The following is a 15828-nucleotide window of genomic DNA, read 5'->3' as shown; positions in this document are numbered from 1 at the left end:
AAATAGTAAATGATGTGGATACTTTTTGACTCGACACATCATATGAGATTTTATCTCACTGGAAAAAAAGAAGACATGGTTACAAATGCGATACTGACAAGACTTTTTCGACAAGGTTGTTAAAATGGAATGTAGGTCCAAAAGTTTTTGGCTAGGCTTTTTATCTGTGTTATCGAAAATTTTTTTAGTCATATGCTCAAAATAAACAAAAAGGCAAAAGATAACAGAAATCAACAAAATTATCTTCAGCCATGTTCCCACTGCTCCTGCTATATGCATTTTCTGTGTGTCCACACACACAAATCTTTCTGTAATCTGAGATTGGAACTCCAGAGTATTTGCCCAGCTCATGCCCAATTACCCACACTGGCAACACATTCCCATACTGGATGAAAGGAGGAGCCTTACAAATAGTTCATAAAAATAATATGCACAAAATGGTTGAAGGTAGATCAAAATTTGGACAAGAAAGGCTCATGTGACCCCAGCCACCCATTTTTAAATTTTTTATAAAAAGGCTTGTTTACTTACTTTTTTCTGTTCTCTGGGCTAGTGCAGTGTGAAGGAGCCACTTGTCAATATAGAACACTACATTGTCCCTTATAAATTAACAGAAGTAGGTTCAACATTAAAATACGCAATATAGGTAAGATACACTATTACGTTATAGCATATAGTTTTTTTTAACTCTTATAAAGAAATTAGTGTTCCATTCATCCTATAACCAACAGAGATTCACTCTGTACATATTTCTCCATGTATAAGAGGCCATATAAAAAAACTTGAATCATTTATTATATGATTTCAAAAAAAGCGTTACAAAAATTATGGTATTTCTACATACAATACAGAACAAAACAGGGATATGGACAATATTTCATAGATCATCATCCCCTCCATACATCAACAATTGACAAGCACACACACTTTTCAGATAATTATAGTGACATTCCTGCATGTCTGTGAACTAGGAAAAAAAAACACATTCTTTCACAGCCATTTTCAGCCCAGTATATCAACAAATTAAAAATAAAAAGAATCCAGAGAAGGTGTAAGATGAGTGACTGCTTTCCAAAATCGACAGAAATGTTAGGATAAAGCATTAGCTGTTGACTAGTTGAAAAGCTGTGCAGTTGACAATTGAACAGGACACAAGTTTAGGTCATTCCTCTGCTGGTGCTTGTCAGGAATCATGACACACAAAAGAGCAGACAACTCAAGGCCAAGAAGACAGGTGCAGGTAGCTAGTACCCCTTCAAATCCAACAACATGTCCACACAAGGGTGAGACGGCGAGAGGTAGGAGAGATATTTTTCTACTACTGGATCTGCACTTACACCACCTGTATAACAGCCTTCGATAATACTGAAGCAGAAGTGGCTTATGATGGTAAAATATAAGGAACAGTGGCTGCACTTCCATTCTGTGACTAACAGTCCAGACCATTACACAAACCCTATGGAAGATTGCCTCCTTGTCCCCGTAACACTGGGTGGTATTGCAGCTCCTGGTAATCTTTGGTCACTGCTTCCTGTGTGCTGTTTCCTCCCTGCCATGCTCTTCACTGCACTTCTGGTCACTCTGCCTATTGTTTGGACCCTCCGGTCACTGTTGTTGCAGCAAATGAGCCAGATTTGGCATTTTGTTCTGCAATTGCCATTTGTCGTCATCGGAGATACATTCCTGATGCTGCGGATGAACTATTACTCTTTGGCTCTCCTGTTCTAGTCCACTGTTAGTGGAAGGAACCTTTTTACCGGGGTCATCTTTAAGATGTTCTTGCTTACAATCACTATTATTTTTGACCAGTGTCTGAAGTACTGATTTGTTACTCAATCCTCGTTCACCATTCGCACTCTCCAAATGCTGCCTTTCCAGGTGCTGGAAATCAATCTCTTCTTTTTTTATCTCCAGCTTCTGATCGCTATCCTCTGAATAGACCTGTTTCATCTTTTCTTCAGAAGTGAGATTCTGTAGCAATTGCTGGCAATCACCATCCAGAAGAATTTCCTGCAGGAGACAGTTTTTATTTGATTCTCGCCTGCTGTCTGCATCCTCCAGTTTATCAGTTGCTGGAACTGCCTGATAATTTGCCGTCAGCTGCTCCACCCTGCAGTTGGATTCTTGCTGTCCTCTACCTTCCAGATGCAGACCCAACTCACGCGTCGCCTCTGCGAGTTTTATCCTTTTCTGCACGTGGGTGGCCTCGAGGTCTCCCGAAGACTGATCTCGAGCCTCTGTCGACGTCTGGCCATGCCTCTGCCTCTCAGCCAGCTCGTGGTCCGACAGCTCCTGCCGATCCCCAAAGATACGGCCGCAGCATGAGCAGAGCAGCAGCCGCTGCAGCTCGACTCTGGCCATGCGCATCAGTGTGGACTCGTCAACACTGGGTGACTCACACTGGGCATAGGCGTGGTCATTGCGGATGCGCTGGTAAACACATTCATTTAGTGTGTGCAGCTCTAGCAGCACCCTCGAGCAGAAATCCTTGTGGCAGAGCTTGCAGCTCAGACCGGACGAGTCTGCCACACTGGTGACGCTGTCGTCATCGGTAAGGGAGTCCGCAACTGTCTGGGAGTAGCCGCTGGGCCAGCCGCGCCACTCCACGCGGTCTTCGCCCGGAGAGGACTCTGTGCCAAATGGCGCCGTTACTCCTCCGCCTCCACCACTTCCCTCTAGTCGCTCAGGTATGGCCCGTGTTGATTTCGCTTCCCTGTTCAGTTCACCCGCTTCAGCTACGACAGAAGTGCGTGCCCTGCAGACTTTCCAGTGATTGTGGAGCTTTCTGCGGAACTTGAAAGCCTTGCGGCAGAGAGGGCACGTGAAGAAGGTGGGTGAACGGTGGGGCGGGGTGCTATACTGGTAGGCAGCAATTGCACCGCATTTCACTTCGTGGGTACGCAGGCACTCGCGGTACTTGAAGGCCTTGTCGCAATACCGGCACATGCAGACATCCATTTCTTTGGCATTAGCAGCTGATGGTAGACACGACGGGCTGTCCACATTCTTCCTCTTCCGTTCTGACTGTGACAGCCCTGGAAATATTACTTCCCGTTCGTCCGTCGATCCGCCACGTAACTGCGCACCGTCACAGGCAGTCGATCCTAACTGCTGCTCTCGTCTTTCTGGCACAACAGACACAGCTGCACGACCGACTGTACCAGAGTCGCACGTACGGTCTGTAGCCTGGGGACAGTGACGCTCGTGCATGACACAAGAACAACGTCTGAGGAAGACTCGAGAGCAATACGAACACTTGTACCACCTTCCTGCGATAGTCATGTGAAAATTGCGCGAGCAATATTCCTCGTGCAACTTCCGGCCGTGCTTGGTCTTACACCACTTGTGGCAACGATTGCAACGATTGAGTGAGCCCTGCCTCTTGTCCCCAGACGCAGTGCTGCCAGAAGGACTGAAGCTCTCGTCCTTATCGTTGTCACCACTGCTGCCTGTATCACCAGGTGGTGCTGGTGCCTCCGCCACCTCTGGTGCTGATGGCTCCACCACCTCCACAGCCGCCTCCGTAGCGTCCTGCGTGTCCGCCTCCGCAGCCACCTGCGTGTTCGCCTCCGCAGTCACCTGCGGGCCCGCCTCCGCAGCCAGCTGCGGGCCCGCCTCGCCACGTGGCGGCACCTTACGTCGGCAGTGGAACTCGTGGGTGAGCAGCGACCGCCACTTGAGGTGGCCCTTGCCGCAGTAGCGGCACTTGACAGCATCTCTCCCACCGGCCTGCAACGCAGCGTCCGCTTTCGGCCCATCCAGCCATCCGGAGGCCTCGGCGCACGAGAGTTCGTGGGAGAGGCGGTGCGACCGCGAGAGGTAGCGCGCGTGGCAGTAGCGGCACTGATTGGCGGCCAGGTTGTGACGCGTCGGGAGGGGGCGGCGCCGGCAATAGTGCTCGTGCCCGTTGCGGCCCGCCAACGTCTTGAACCGCTTGCCACAGTAGGAGCACTGCCTCTCGCCGGCGCCCTCACAGGGAGGGCTGGGGACCGTCTGTGGCGTCGTCGTTGACGGCCGGTAGCCGAAACGGGGGCCGCACTGGGCCTCGTGGAGGCGGCGCAACGGCACACGCGGGAAGTACCTACGGCAGAAGCGGCACTGGTTGCAGTACTTGGGCGTCGGCGGCAGTCTGCGCAGCGCTGTGCTCTGGGACTGCGGCTCTGCGGCACCGGGCGCGACCGGCGGCAGCTCGCCACTCTGGATCTGGCGTTCGCGGCGGAAGCAGTGGTACTCGTGGATGCCGCGGCCAGCTTTAGACAGGAAGAGCGCCGAGCAGGAGCGGCAGCGTTTGCCGGAGCCGCGGCCGCTAGCCAGCTCGGGCGCCGCGTAACCGTGCAGAGGGGCACACTCCCTCTCATGGACGCGGCAGACGCTCGTCTTCTGGAACCACTTGGTGCAGAAGCGGCACCTGTTGGAGTACTTGCCCGGCGGCGGCGGCGGCCGCAGCGGCACCGCCGCCGCCGTTTCCTCCTCCACCTCCTCCTGCTGCTGCTGCTGCTGGTGGTGGCCGTCTGCGCCGCTGCGGCGCGGGCAGCTGCGCTCGTGCTCCTGGCAGGTTTGCGGGTCGGGGTGCCACTTGGCGCAGTACCTGCAGATGCTGCCGCCGCCCTCCCTACTGAGGTCGGAGCAGCGACCCTCCGCCCTTTCCTCCCCCTCCTGCTGCTGCTGCTCGGGCGAGTTCCTTTCTGTCGAGCTGCCTGACTCCGATGCAGAGTACGTCGCTTCAGACGCGACAGACGGCGACCGCGGCGGAGTCAGCTGCAGGCAGCTACCGTTCCCCGAGACCACCTCCTCCCCCCTGCCCTTTTCCTTCTGCTGCTGTTGCTGCTGCTCCGTCGCCGTGGTGCCCTCTGCCGTCCTGTCCTGTGCCACGGCCACCACCTCTATTTCCACTTCGGCATCCTCGAATTGCTCGTCGTCCACGCCCTCTACCGCCGCTTCATCGTCGTCGTCGTCGTCAATAGGCTCTTCTTTGATGTCTATCGTCTCCACAGGACCCTGCGCGTCCTTGTGGCTATTTGAGACGGCGCAGTGCAGAGCCGTACCCGGAAGTCCCTGCCGAACAGAAAGAAGGAATTGCTTTCATTCTTCTTCCGTAAATCGGTACACATACTGGTTAAGGATGTTGATGATGAATATAACGACGACGACTATTTCAGACATCGTGGTATTCATCGCCCCCACTCACCCACTGCCTCAGTGCCAGGTTACAGATCCACAGGTCTGGGCTTCAGTCCCCATTCAGTCCTAGAATTTTTATTCGTCACTTACCACTTCTTTCTCTTCTGGTAATGTTCGTAAACATGAAAAACACCGTGTGGCCGCCAGTATTTTATTTCGCTAGAAGCTCGCCTTGATGCAGCTTGATACACGTGAAGTAGCATATGGTACAAAAGTGGAGTGAGGTACAAGCGACAGGTGGTACAGTACGTACAAGCCCATGGGATAGTCTGCCTAATTGTACTGAACTTACTTCTGATTGGTCGGCACGTTTGGGTGCTAGGCGCCAAAACGCCCAACTTCTCTAATTAACTATTCTATACCTTTCATTGCATTTAACCCAGTTTTTACTACAACAATCTCTCATGGTCACTCTATGAGTCCATCGTTTCTTTTTATTAAATTTCACTGGTTTTGAGAAACATAAGAGAAACGATATTGTAACGAAAGTGCTTCAGACACCTTCGGGTCGCTTTGGTGTGCCTGGGAGACGAAGTACTTTGGCTGCGCTAGTCACACTTTTCCGGGTGTTCTGGAGGGTCGGACACGTATCTCAGTACCGTGCGTTACTTAGATGTGAACACGTAATAGCCACACTTGCCGGTGTTCTTCTGAGCCGGACATGTGTATTATACTTTGGAAGTTGGATGGAAAAGTTACCATACAATTAAGAAAGCTATGTCGAGTGTTGTAAAAGAATGTGTAAATGTGTGAATGTTTGAATAATAATGAGACGTGTCGCCTACCATCATTGTCAGTACCACAGATCTTGCCCTCTGTAGATACAGAGACTAATCTGGACAAGTGGCAGCCCGCAAAAGGCACAGTCACAGGTTCGAACTGACAGCGTTCCAGCCTCCGCCGACGAAGATCCCACGACCGACGAGCTGTCTTCTGCGCTGGAGACACAACTTTGGAAGACAACAGGTTGGTGGAAAGAACGGTCAGAGACTCTTATTCAATCTCTCCAGATATCTCTAGGTTCCAGAGCTGACTTCCAAAGGGATTCATAATTTATAACCGAGAAGCTCTATCCCCCACCCGTACAGCCGGCTAGGCTGAGGAAACCATGACACATCACACTGCATCGAACCGTGATTGTTATACACCGAAGAAAAAGTGACTTGCACTCGAGCATGTGAAGCGGCAATGTTGTCGTGTCACGTTTTCTGCAGCAGTAACAGTAATATAAACAAGTGGTACAGTGTTGTTTTGCTTCCTAGCACTGCTCGGTACATGTAGTTTGTAATCTTTGTGACTATCGCGTCATGTTGCAACTGCTGCCAGTCGCAACGTTCAAACAGTTGCTCGGTGGACGTGAGTGCAGTATTAAAGCATGTAGCGATGAATTACGATGAAGATTATGTGACTCGTCGAGATCGCGTAAAATTTTCACTTCGCGAAACGTTAGCAAAAACAAAAGATGATGTGACATGAGACATGGAATCAGATGTCTAGTAAATGCTCTAGATATCATTTGCCTTCTATTCAGTGAGTAACTCTAAAGAACACACATTATAAGAAACTACAGAAATGTAATGTTACACTTCCTCGAGTTTGAATGCGAATGACAATCGCTCAATTACTTTTCCTCTGTGGACATTTAGCATTAATAACTCACATAACCTGTTTTTCACTCACTACAGAATACAACCAAAGCTTTACTCTTCCTGCAGCAGTGAAGCATAGTTGAATTGTGCATGCAGTAGCAGGATAAACAAGAACTAATACAGCCTTTGTCATAACTGGAAAAAAACTGTATGTTTACCAATAATATCAGTGATTGACAGACTTATAGATACTTGTGCTCTCGTACAAAAATCATACCACAGTGTTACTTCAGATAAGAAGTCACCAATATTATAATATTTTTTAGCAGATTTGGCTCAGGAAAAGCTTAGCTTTGCCAAGCTGTATGTTATCAGATACGTATGTCACAACGTACTAAATTTCTTGCGTAGTTTCGGTAAGAGAAATACTGCTACCCATTCAGTGTACATCCAGACATCAGGTACATGTTCAAAATTGTAGAGTGAACCTGAAGGTATACATCCTTCTCTAAGTTCGAATCATTTACAAATGAGTTCAGCTGAAGACTTGTGACGAGTTGTTTACTGTTTAAAAGCATCAGTCGCTGACTCCCGGCAAACCACGCCAGCTCTAAAAATGTGAATGAGTATTGTAACCACAGGATTAGCCTCATTTCGAGTTTGAATTTCTGGACGTGGCACTAGCGTTCTCTTGTTAAATATACGAGGAGCGTTCGATAACCAATGCAACACTTTTTTTCTCGGCCAGTTTCGGTAAAAAAAAAAAAAAAAGGAATTTGTTGTGGAGAATTGTGGACAGCTTCAGCCCCTGTAGTTTCATGAAGTTCCGATAGGTGGCGGCGTCATATGTAGCTTTCAAAATGCCGTCTGTAATTGAGGTGCTTTCAAGCAGAGCTGTCTTAATTTCTTTTGGAGAAAAACCACAGCATCGCAGATATTCAAAGACGCTTGCCGAATGTCTACGAAGACCTGGCTGAGAAACGCACGGTGTGTCGTTGAGCGAAGCGTCTGTCATCATCGCAACACGATCGCGCAAACCTATCCGATCTCCCACGTGCTAGTCGGCCGCTCACAGCTGTGACTCCTGCAATGTGTTCGTAACCACAAAAATCCCAACGAACTTCTCCTTCTTCGTGTCAACGCAAGGCCTCACCCAAGTCTGAGCACCCGATAGCAGCTCACAAAACTTCATTGGACTCTTCTTCCTAATCCATCTTAAAGCCCGGATGTTGCATCTTCGACTTCCAATTGTTTTGCCCACTGAAGGATGCACTCCGCAGGAAACTGTACGTGGACGATGGGGGGGCGATTATTGTTGCAGCAAGATGGGGGGGGGGGCGATTATTGTTGCAGCAAGACTTTTCCTCCGATGTCGACCAATAGTGGTACTACGCGGGGATACAGGCCCTCCCAGAGAGGTGGCGAAAGGCCGTCGCACTGAACGGAGATGTCGAAAAATTGGGTCGGCTGGACTAATTTATAACCTCAATTATCAGAACAAACTGTATAACATTTCCAGTGTTGAGATGGTCGTATGGCCAAGTTCTGGACGCCAATAAATATAGAAAACCGGCGATACGTTCACGTGGAGGTCTTCTCCTGCGGAAGACGATAAAGCTGCTGGGAAAGCGATGATTAAGACACAGCGCAGTCGCACACGGTACCGCACGTGGCTTTCTGTGTATCCAAACAATGCTCCACACGTGCTGTGTTTAGCTATTGTTGAGACTGTGACGGGAAAACTGATATCCCAAAAGCCTCGCAGCAACTTGACAACACTACTCCGCAGAAACCCATAAACGAAATACCTTAGAAACAGGAAAGCTTCTGGACTGGATGGTATATTTCTAGAGACCATTAAACAACTAGGAAAGAAAGTACGACAGTGGCTACTACAATTTTACAATGCAATACTGGACAGCGGAAAAATTCCTCGGCAGTTTAAAACTGCAAAAACTACTATTTCCAAGCCAGGTAAATCTAAAGAAGATCCAGTGACCTATTGTCCAATGGCACTACAAAGCATTTGTTATATTGCTACTGGAAAGATTTCTGTGTAATCGACTACGTCCAATAATTGCGGCCACAACCCTCCTTCCCTACATCAAGCATGATCTCGTGCTAATCGAGGCTGCTGAGAGCAACCTTCAAAGAGAAAAAAGAATCCGCAGTTGCATTTATTGACCTCACAGCATCGTAGACACCTTGTGGCTGGACAGATCACTGTATACACTAAATCAAACCGTGTCCAGCTCCAAGATCACAGAACTAGCAGAAAAATGCTTAAAACCGTTCTTTCAAATTAACATTGGAGACACCGCGAGTAAATCCTATACATACAGACTGGTGTCCCATAGGGTTCCGCTTTTATTTAAATTTTACATCGGCGACAGAGACACCACAGATTCTGTAAAGCTTAGCTACATCGACGACTTAGCGATTGCAACTCAAAACAACACATTCGAAGAAGGTAAACAAACACTCACTAACGAGCCAGAGAAGCTCGATCAGCATTACAAAAAGCGGAGGCTATGCCCGAACCCTAATAAAACAAACCCAGCTCATTCCACCAAGCCAACTGACTGGAAAACAGAGAATTGAGTGTAATCTCCGGCAACAAAAAAATTACGACATTGTCGACACTCCACATATCTGGGTGTGGCTCTCAACAGAGCATCGACATGTAGGAGAAACCTAGAACTAACAGGACAGAAGCTAAAATCGAGAAATAGTATCTTAGGGAACCTCGTTGGTGCTAGCTGAGGATCTAATGCAAACATGTTAAGAACTACAGCTGAAGCATTTGTGTAACCAGTCGCCGAAAACGTTTTCCTGTTGGGAGAAGATGATGTCACGTCAACAAAATAGACTTCCATCTACAGGGTGACGGTTACTGAACTATAGGAAATTAAATCGTCATAACTTCTGAACGGTTTACGTTATGGCGTTCAAACTGCACGTTTGGCCGCGGGGCAGGATGGGAAATACTATGCGCATACGCAAGCGCCTTGTTGCTGTCGGCCATTTGCACCTGAAAATGTCGCGGTACAGAAAACCTGCATCTCTTCCTATACAAAATTCAAACCCGTCAACCATACTATTGACCACAGAATTGACAAACAGGACTAATGTGAATATGGTTTGGTTTAGCGACGAAGCCCACTTTCATTTGGATGGGTTCGTCAATAAGCAAAATTGGCGCATTTGGGGAACTGAGAATCGGCATTTCACGACCGAGAAGTCTTCCGACCCTCAACGGGTGACCGTGTGGTGTGCAATGTCCAGTCACGGAATAATCGGTGCGACATTCCTTGATGGCACAGTCACTACTGAATGGTATGTGAACGTTTTGGAGATGATTTCATCGCCATTACCCAAAGTGAGCCCGATTTCGACAAGATGAGGTCTATGCAAGACGGAGCAGGAGAGTGTTTGATGTCCTGGAGGAGCACTTTGGGGAGTTAACTCTGGCTCGGGGGTACCCAGAGGCCAGTGGCAAGGGCCCCGATTGCCGCCATATTCTCCGTATCTCAACACATGCGACTCCTTTTTGTGGGGCTATATTAAATTTATTAAATTACCCCAAAACCACTGCTGAGCTGAAAACAGCCATTCAGGAGGCCCTCGACAGCATCGATGTTCCGATACTTCAGCGGGTCATGCAGAATTTCGCTATTCATCTGCGACAGATCATCGCCAATGACGGAGGCATATCGAACATGTCACAACCTAAATCCGAATATCTATAGTGACGTTTATATGTTGAATTAAGTGTGTGCACGCCGTTTTACTTTTTTTTCATATGGTTTAATAATCGTCACCCTGTAAATGATGAGATGAGTATCGTGACAGGACTCGTAAATCTGCACCGACACCACGGCTGACAATACTAGCCAATTCTGGCCCACCAAATCTCCGAAGACGACAACAAGCAGTAACACATGAATGGATGAAACTCAAAATGATTCACATTTTAAGAGATGAATGGAGAAAACAATGGACGTCCCTCCAGGGTCATTAAGACTACTAGGCAACATAGATGCGACCATCCAACTCCCAGGTGCGAACCAACCAAGAAAAAAATGGCGGCCCCTCAACCGTATCTGACCTGGCAACGCCGTGACGAAACAACGCTACAAAAGTGGGAAATTTCCGATGATGGCCAATGCGACTGCGGAACGTGGGAACACACTGTCACACATTGTCCACGACTGCCCAGTAAGAAAATTGATGGGTACCTGAAAGACTTTGTAGACGCAACACCTGCAACAATTAACTGGTTGGAGTCTTTGGATATCCAACTATGACGAAAAATGGAGCCCTCAAGTTCCTTTTATTTACTACCGGCTCTCCAGGTTTCTTTATTAGCTACACATCTGTATATATCGATCAACAGATGTATCTGCTTGTACTGATCCGTACCATTTTATCTTATATCGACTTCACCGTATGTACTTTTAAAATATAATTCAAGCCACACAATAAATAAATAAATAAATAATCGTACAGGAATTTCATGAACATTATTATAACGAACGGAGACTTTTCGGTGACAGAATCCCTGATGTTCTTGATGCTGACTATGTTTCGTTAATGATGAGCGATGTCGCTCTGTTTTACTTGCGCGGTTTTGTAAATAAGAAAAACTGCTGCTATTGTGCAGCAAACACCCAAAACGTATTGCATCATAAATCACTAAGGCGTCCATGCGTGTGGAGTTTGCGAAGTGGGTATCGTTGGACATAATAATAATAATAATAATAATAATAAACGGCAGAAATGTGGTTCCAACAAGATGGGAGCCACAGTTCACACCGCTAATTCATCCAGGGCAGTTAGTTGTTCGAGAAACGATTGCTCAACACTTGCTCTCACGTTTCGGCTATCTCCACTGTGCTGCACGCTCGTCAGACATGTCGGTTTGGGACTTCGTCTTACTGGGTCATTTAAAATGTAAAATTTATTGCCGCAAACCTTGTTGTCACCGATCTGAATGTTGCAATACGACACGAACTTACTCTTATGTCACAGGACACTTTGACAAACAGATATGCTAAAAAGGGACTTTTAATGTGCGTGCACGAAAATGGGCGCCTGGTTTCCAATGTTATCTTTAAAAAACTGGAATTCTTAAATTGGGTAACTGACAGATTGTACTGGTGTAAATACTTCTGACATGCGATCAAAATAAATCTAATCACAGTAGTTTGAAATTAAGGCATTCTTTTTGCGCCACCCTCTACAAACTAGTTGCACCCCGAAAGCCTACTTACTAAGAGTGGCGAGCACCAACCAGGGGTAAGTGAAACGGAAGTACTAAGGAAATCGGCAACTTCAAATTGAGAGGGCTGAACTAATGGAGTAAATTACCATAGGAGTAAATTTTTCATTTACTCGCGAAGTTAATTTATTAACTCCATAACTGGTAGAGGGCACCACCAAAGAGAGTTATAGGCCCTTTGCTGTTCCTTATCTATATAAACGATTTGGGAGATAATATGAGGAGCCGTCTTAGGTTGTTTGCAGATGACGCTGTCGTTTATCGACGAATAAAGTCATCAGAAGATCAAAATAAATTGCAAAACGATTTAGGAAAGATATCTGAATGGTGCGAAAATAGGCAGTTGACCCTAAATAACGAAAAGCGTGAGGTCATCCACATGGGTGCTAAAAGGAATTCGTTGAACTTCGGTTACACGATAAATCAGTCCAATCTAAAGGCAGTAAATTCAACTAAATACCTAAGAATTACAATTACGAACAACTTGAATTGGAAGGAACACACAGAAAATGTTGTGGGGAAGGCCAAGCAAAGACTGCGTTTCATTGGAAGGACACTTACAAAATGTAACAGATCTAATAAGGAGACTTGTCCGTCCTCTTTTAGAATACTGCTGCGCGCTGTGGGACCCTTACCACATAGGACTGACGGAGTACATCGAAAAAGTTCAAAGAAGGGCAGCACGTTTTGTATTATCGCGAAATATGGGAGAGAGTGTTACTGAAATGATTCAGGATTTGGGCTGGACACCATTAAAAGAAAGGAGTTTTCGTTGCGCCAGAATCTTCTTACGAAATTCCAACCACCAACTTTCTCCCCCGAATGCGAAAATATTTTGTTGACGCCGACCTACATAGGGAGAAACGATCACCACGATAAAATAAGGGAAATCAGAGCTCGTACGGAATGATATAGGTGTTCGTTCCTTCCGCGTGCTTTACGAGACTGGAATAATAGAGAACTGTGAAGGTGGTTCGACAAATCTTCTGCCAGGAAGTTAAATGTGATTTACAGAGTATCCATGTAGATGTAGAAGGCCACGACGTCAGTAATTTAGGAATTCGTTTCCAAGTGTTAAATATCGAATTCACTGGATTATATGTATGGAGATGGTGTAAGAGGTAGACATCCCAAGAATGAGGGTTTCAATGGGGAGAAGAGATCCATTTGCGATGTATCGCGAGACTGGTTTCAAGGTGCAGTTTGAGCTTCGTAAAGAATCTTTTCGGCAGCGTAATTTGTAACCGTCGTTTGTCTCCTAGTCTGGAACTTCTTTGTGCACCGCGAATCTTTCCCACTGGTACTTTAACGATCGTAGCACAGGATCTAATGTTCATCGTACTACCTCCATAAGAGCTTTTAACGGTATGATAAACAGATTAATTGGCTTAAAGCCACCATATATATTAAGGAACGAAAGGAATTTATCGAATTGATGGATTCCCAAATGTCACAGTGGCCATCGATTGTGTACATATACTTCGGTTTTCTGGAGCACAACTATACAGAAATCTCAAGAATTTCTTTTCTATTACCACACAAGTTATCTGTGAAGCCAATATGAACATTTTGAACGTGGTAAGCCGCTGGCAGGATTCCAGGCATAATGCATTTAGGACAACAGTAGAGTTGCTACAGAATTTGATAATGGAGAACATGATGGGTTGCTTGTTGAACAGAGTGGATATGGTCTCTCCAAACATCTGATGAATCTTGTGTTTCGACCCCACACAGGACCTGAAGGGAGCTACAACAGACCCCACATTGCTACCAGTGTCAGTGTTTGGAAGAAACGTTTCCAAATTCTCATAAAACAATGCGATATAAACAAAATACTGTGAAATGTTATTGTGGCTGATGCATTTCTGCACAACTTTAGAACAGAAGTTGTAGACGTGTTTCACCCTGATGTGGAGGTGAATGATATCGATCAGTATCCATTTCAGCCAGAAACAAATGCTGTCAAGTCTATTATACTTTTATTTTAATTATAATTGTACTTAATTTGCTATTAAAATAATACGTGTAAGGAATAAAATAAACAAAATAAAGTAATAAGTGTAAAGAATAACAGGGTAAAGAATTTTCCTTCTTAAATGAATGGGCAAGACACTGGATGTTCACTACTGGAGAGAAATGTGACCCACTTTATTTATGTATAATCTTATACTAATGTTTCTCCCTGTCTTTTTGCTTTTTTTATATGTTTTTGGAAATTTCATATTCATTTACAGAAACCTGAATTTCTCGAGGACATTGCCTGAAGAACTGGAACCGGAAGTCTGCTCCTTTTCGTTCTTGAACTTATTCGTAACTTCCATTTCAAGTTTATATTCTTCTTCCACGATTTCTCTTTGTCATTATATTCTTCTCGTATTAAACGCATTTGTAACAAATGAAACTTGTCTGCTCTTTACAACAACTACCTGCTCTTCACTACAACCGCATGATCTCCGCCGTTTCTCACTGGCGCATCTTCTGATAAGCTCACACCAGAGAATGCAAGCCGAGGGTCATGACTATGGGATAACGTTTCACCTTCAGCAGTTGCACTGCCGTCTTCAGAGAAGTTATCACTGATGTCGCTTGAAACGACCACATTATCTTCAGTTGTTTCACGGTAGTTTTACTCCAGCTATTGCCTCGGAAACTTTTGGGATCACGACAACCATTTGGCTTACATTGTCTATCTTCGTCTGAGCTACTCCACAGCAGATTTGGAACTGTTGTCGATTACATTTAGCTTTCATTCTTTTTGCTTTCGCTTTCATGTGTTTGAAAATTACTTTAAGCTGTTCTTGAGATTTTTGTGTGCGTGCTTCAGTTTTGTATTCAACGTGTATTTTTTCCCAAACATAATCTTTACCTCTTTTGACGACGTACCTTTTTCATTCAATAGTAGTTACCTACTCAAATTATTTCAGCAAACCGCACTTTTTCACTTTCTGGTATGTTTTTTCGAACCTTTCATAATACTGAAATTGTCCTTGGTTACCTTCATGTTGCTGTCAGCTCGCATCTCAAGCTGCACACGAACTGTATATGGCGCCACTCAAATTAACGCGATTCAGGCACCTATGATGGACAGTGGTACCTGTAGACGGCGCGGTTAAAGGTTGAACAATAGGTTCATCCAATGACTGCATTTCGTAATATACCGACTTCATCACTTGTACAAATTACACTAACACGGTAGATTATTACTGTCAGAAGGTGTGCATTAATGTCTGCCGACACTCAATAGTTTCCAAGAGAAAACGCAATGCACGTGCCAACAGTGTGCAAAAATGTCTTACTTCTTTAGAAAAATAGGGTGTTACAACTAGAAAGGTAAACAGAAATTGAGCTCTACGACAGTTAATGAAAGTAATTTTCTAAAGTAGTCACGACTAAAGGAGAAAGAGTTACTACTACAAGAGTAATTTATACTAGGTTGGTGCTCGCCACTCGAAGCTTCAACATATGTTCAGTGAAGAATCTAGAGATGTTCTTCAGCCAGCTGCATGTCGCTCCGGTAGGGATCTCCAAGACTAGGCTGGACCGGACTGGACTGGACTAGCGAGCGCACAGAAGCTTTTAAACAGTCATTATTGCTGCTGCATGCAGTACATAGAGGTTTGCACAGTAATACATACGGTGATTACGACCACCTGTTTAGTTGCTCGATGGTCGTACTCGTAACAATACAACTGCGATGCTGTGTGGCAGGGATTCAACGAAGTCTTGGTACGTGCCATCAGGTATCTACACACAGGTCGCGCAATTCCCTTAAATTAA

General features: G+C 45.7%; 1 protein-coding gene across 1 annotated transcript in view; it reads right to left on the bottom strand.

Annotated features, from left to right (window-relative positions):
* Positions 1-773: 773 nt before the first annotated feature.
* The window catches only part of LOC124595058, a 69762-nt gene continuing 54707 nt past the window's right edge, over positions 774-15828 (bottom strand). Inside the window, exon 3 of the mRNA XM_047133625.1 lies at positions 774-5055. Coding sequence (XP_046989581.1) covers positions 1606-5055 — 3450 coding nt within the window. The 3' untranslated portion in view covers positions 774-1605. The remainder of the gene's footprint in view (positions 5056-15828) is intronic.

Source organism: Schistocerca americana, chromosome 2 (genome assembly GCF_021461395.2).
Source record: "Schistocerca americana isolate TAMUIC-IGC-003095 chromosome 2, iqSchAmer2.1, whole genome shotgun sequence".
Classification (NCBI taxonomy): Eukaryota; Metazoa; Arthropoda; class Insecta; order Orthoptera; family Acrididae; genus Schistocerca; species Schistocerca americana.
Note: the sequence above shows the minus strand (reverse complement) of the source record. Positions and strands in the feature narration are given on the sequence as shown.